The sequence below is a fragment of the Diaphorina citri genome, unplaced genomic scaffold, assembly GCF_000475195.1.
Source record: "Diaphorina citri unplaced genomic scaffold, Diaci psyllid genome assembly version 1.1 scaffold375, whole genome shotgun sequence".
NCBI classification, from domain to species: Eukaryota; Metazoa; Arthropoda; class Insecta; order Hemiptera; family Psyllidae; genus Diaphorina; species Diaphorina citri.
Genome location: NW_007377810.1, coordinates 12,609 through 15,432, shown reverse-complemented (window position 1 = coordinate 15,432; position 2,824 = coordinate 12,609). Strand labels below are relative to the sequence as shown.

The 2,824-nt window shown below is 43.7% G+C and overlaps 1 protein-coding gene across 1 annotated transcript in view; it reads right to left on the bottom strand.

Annotated features, from left to right (window-relative positions):
* Positions 1 to 309: 309 nt before the first annotated feature.
* The window catches only part of LOC103508164 (inter-alpha-trypsin inhibitor heavy chain H6-like), a 14,814-nt gene continuing 12,299 nt past the window's right edge, over positions 310 to 2,824 (bottom strand). Inside the window, exon 4 of the mRNA XM_008472696.3 lies at positions 310 to 516. Coding sequence (XP_008470918.3) covers positions 310 to 516 — 207 coding nt within the window. The remainder of the gene's footprint in view (positions 517 to 2,824) is intronic.

Genomic DNA, 2,824 nt, shown 5'->3' with positions numbered 1-2,824 from the left:
AATTAGTATGCTTCACAAAAAATCCTTTCAGTGAGCAGATGTCATACCACGCTGGAAATGGATACTTACCATGGGTTCTATTCTCCTCAAGGAAATGTTCAATATGAAGTGTATCTCCACCACAGTACATCGCGGTCTCATTTTCCACATGATGCCTCATGGAAAATGGCACTCATTTGTAGGACTTGACCACCAGTCCCTAACATCACAAGTCCCCTGGTAGTCAACTGGCAGTGCAATAGTCCTAAATTAAAATGGACGCGGCACATAAGGGATCAGGAAGAGACCGCCTTAACATAATAATAATAGTCAGACTAACCTAAAGAAACCCACCGGGGTAGACGTTTCATTTCTGTAGTACCGCGTTAAAACAAAGGTAGTCAGTACACTAGAAATCAACTTACGAGTCTCTTTTTCGTCCGAGATTTCATTGGATGTCTTCAGCTCGGGAACCTCCAGGTTGGTTATGTTGTTCGACTCCAGGATATTCACAATGACTGACATGTTCTTGACCAGCTGAGGAGGAAAAACGTCGAATTAGTATTGGTGAAATTTTACGCCGCTATTGGGATTTAGACCGGAGTTTCCCCGGTTACGGATCAAATCCCTCGACCAGGCCCCCTCGACCCCCTATAAATACGGCCCTAGATATGGATTATCATTTTAACAGAGAAGGCTAAGTATAACGCAATGCATCTCGTCAAGTCCTTGCGGATTTCAACAGAATTTATCACTATTAGTATTGGTGAAATTTTACGCCGCTATTGGGATTTAAACCGGAGTTTCCCCGGTTACGGATCAAATCCCTCGATCCCCTAAATACAGCCCTGGATATGGATTATCATTTTAACAGAGAAGGCTAAGTATAACGCAATGCATCTCGTCAAGTCCTTGCGGATTTCAACAGAATTTATCACTCAGTCGAGTGAACTTTAGACCTCAGCCTACTGACCTTTATTTCCGATATCAGTTCCAAGTAAACCACAGGGGCCCAATCTTGAAAGGGATGGTGTAAGGCCAGCCACTCACTATGACATAGGTACACCTGATCAGATCCGCCTGTCTACTCCCCATAATGTATCAAATATTATAAGACCTTGGTTAGACTGCGGGGGAAAAGGGACTTTTCAGTCCTATCCCAGCAGGATGAACAAGGTAGACCACAGGGGCCCAATCTTGAAAGGGATGGTGTAAGGCCAGCCACTCACTATGACATAGGTACATCTGATCAGGTCCGCCTGTCTACTCCCCATAATGTATCAAATATATGAGACCTTGGTTAGACTGCGGGGGAAAAGGGACTTTTCAGTCCTATCCCAGCAGGATAAACAAGGTTTATTCTATTCTACCTGATAGTGTTTGTGCTCACCAGGTCTACTTGATAGTGAGTGGCTATGGCTGGCCTAACAAGTTTATTTATTTTTTTTAATCAACAACCTGGATTCAACTCGGGAACACACTACCCTCAGTTCAAGTGAGCTCACGTGAAGTGAGGGCAGTGTAGTTATCGTGAACGAAATCCCCTACCACATTATGGGAAAACTTTGACCCACATCTTTCTGACTCCCCATGAGCTCACATGACGTGAGGGTAGTGTGTTTCTATCTTAACACTAAAGTTGTATTTTCTTTTCGGAATTTCTGCCCTTTTGGCGTGATATCGGTACTAAACCATAGGAAATCCAACATGGTGCACCATTGGAATCGTTTCCGAAAGTTTCACGAAAGGAAAGGTCGTCCGACACATCCTTGTCTGCCTCACACATGCCCACATCCGCTCTTCTTTGCCCTCACCTCCCTCCCTATCCGACGATGTTGAAGGGGTTGATTCTCTATTCCTATTCTTCAAAACCCTCAATCTATACAACCTAATGTAACCAAGGGATATCAGCGTGAACGACCTACTGCCCGTAGAGTTAAAGCGCTTAAGGGGGGGAAGAAAAAGGTCGTCCGAAACTTCGAATATGTTGAATCAATTGCTTACCTGGCCTGGGTTGACATTAACGACGTGTTCATAGTGACCCAAAGTTCTAGTGAGGAACTGCTCGTATGTCATGCCAAAGTTGACCTTTGTCTCTGGCTCAACGTTGACTGATACACGGAACGTGTTCGAATCTCGGGCACTGGAAAATAAAATTTCAAAATTTCAATCGGGGGCACGGTTGGTCCAGTGGTAACGCGCTTGCTTGCCATGCAGAAGGTCCCGGGTTCGAATCCCACCATCGACAAAAAATTGTACTCGTTTTTCGATTGCAAATATTTCAACGGGTTACTTTCTGGTGTTCTCGTGTTGACCCAGCACCTAAATGGGAAGTATTGTGTCTCTTCTCGCCCATCTGATGAAAGACATCCCACGGGATGGGCATGCTACGACACAGGCCACAAGCGTCCAATGTAGCAGTTGTTCCATTGCTACGAAATAAAAAAAGGGAGGGATCGAGTAGTGAAAGAGGTGGGAAGAAGGAATAGAGAGAAAAGGGAGGGAGGGATGAAGTAGAGAAAGAAGTGGGAAAAAATGAATAGGAGAAAAGAGGAATAGAGAGGGAAGGAAGGGATAGAGTAGAGGAGAAGAAAGAAAAAGGTGGCGGAGGGGAAATGTAAGGTTTTCTTGACAGAAAAACACGGAAAACAAATTTGCAGGCACCTAAATTTTATAAAACTTCATGCTCGCTTCCCTTCATGAAGAAATGCCCAGCGGCCACCATTTTCTGAATCTAATTTAATTCTAGAAAAAAGTCGTACATTTGCAGCTTTTTTTGTTTGCTGGCATTACAAAGTTGAAGTTGTTCTTGACAAAAGTAAAAAAAAAAAAAAAAAAAAAACTA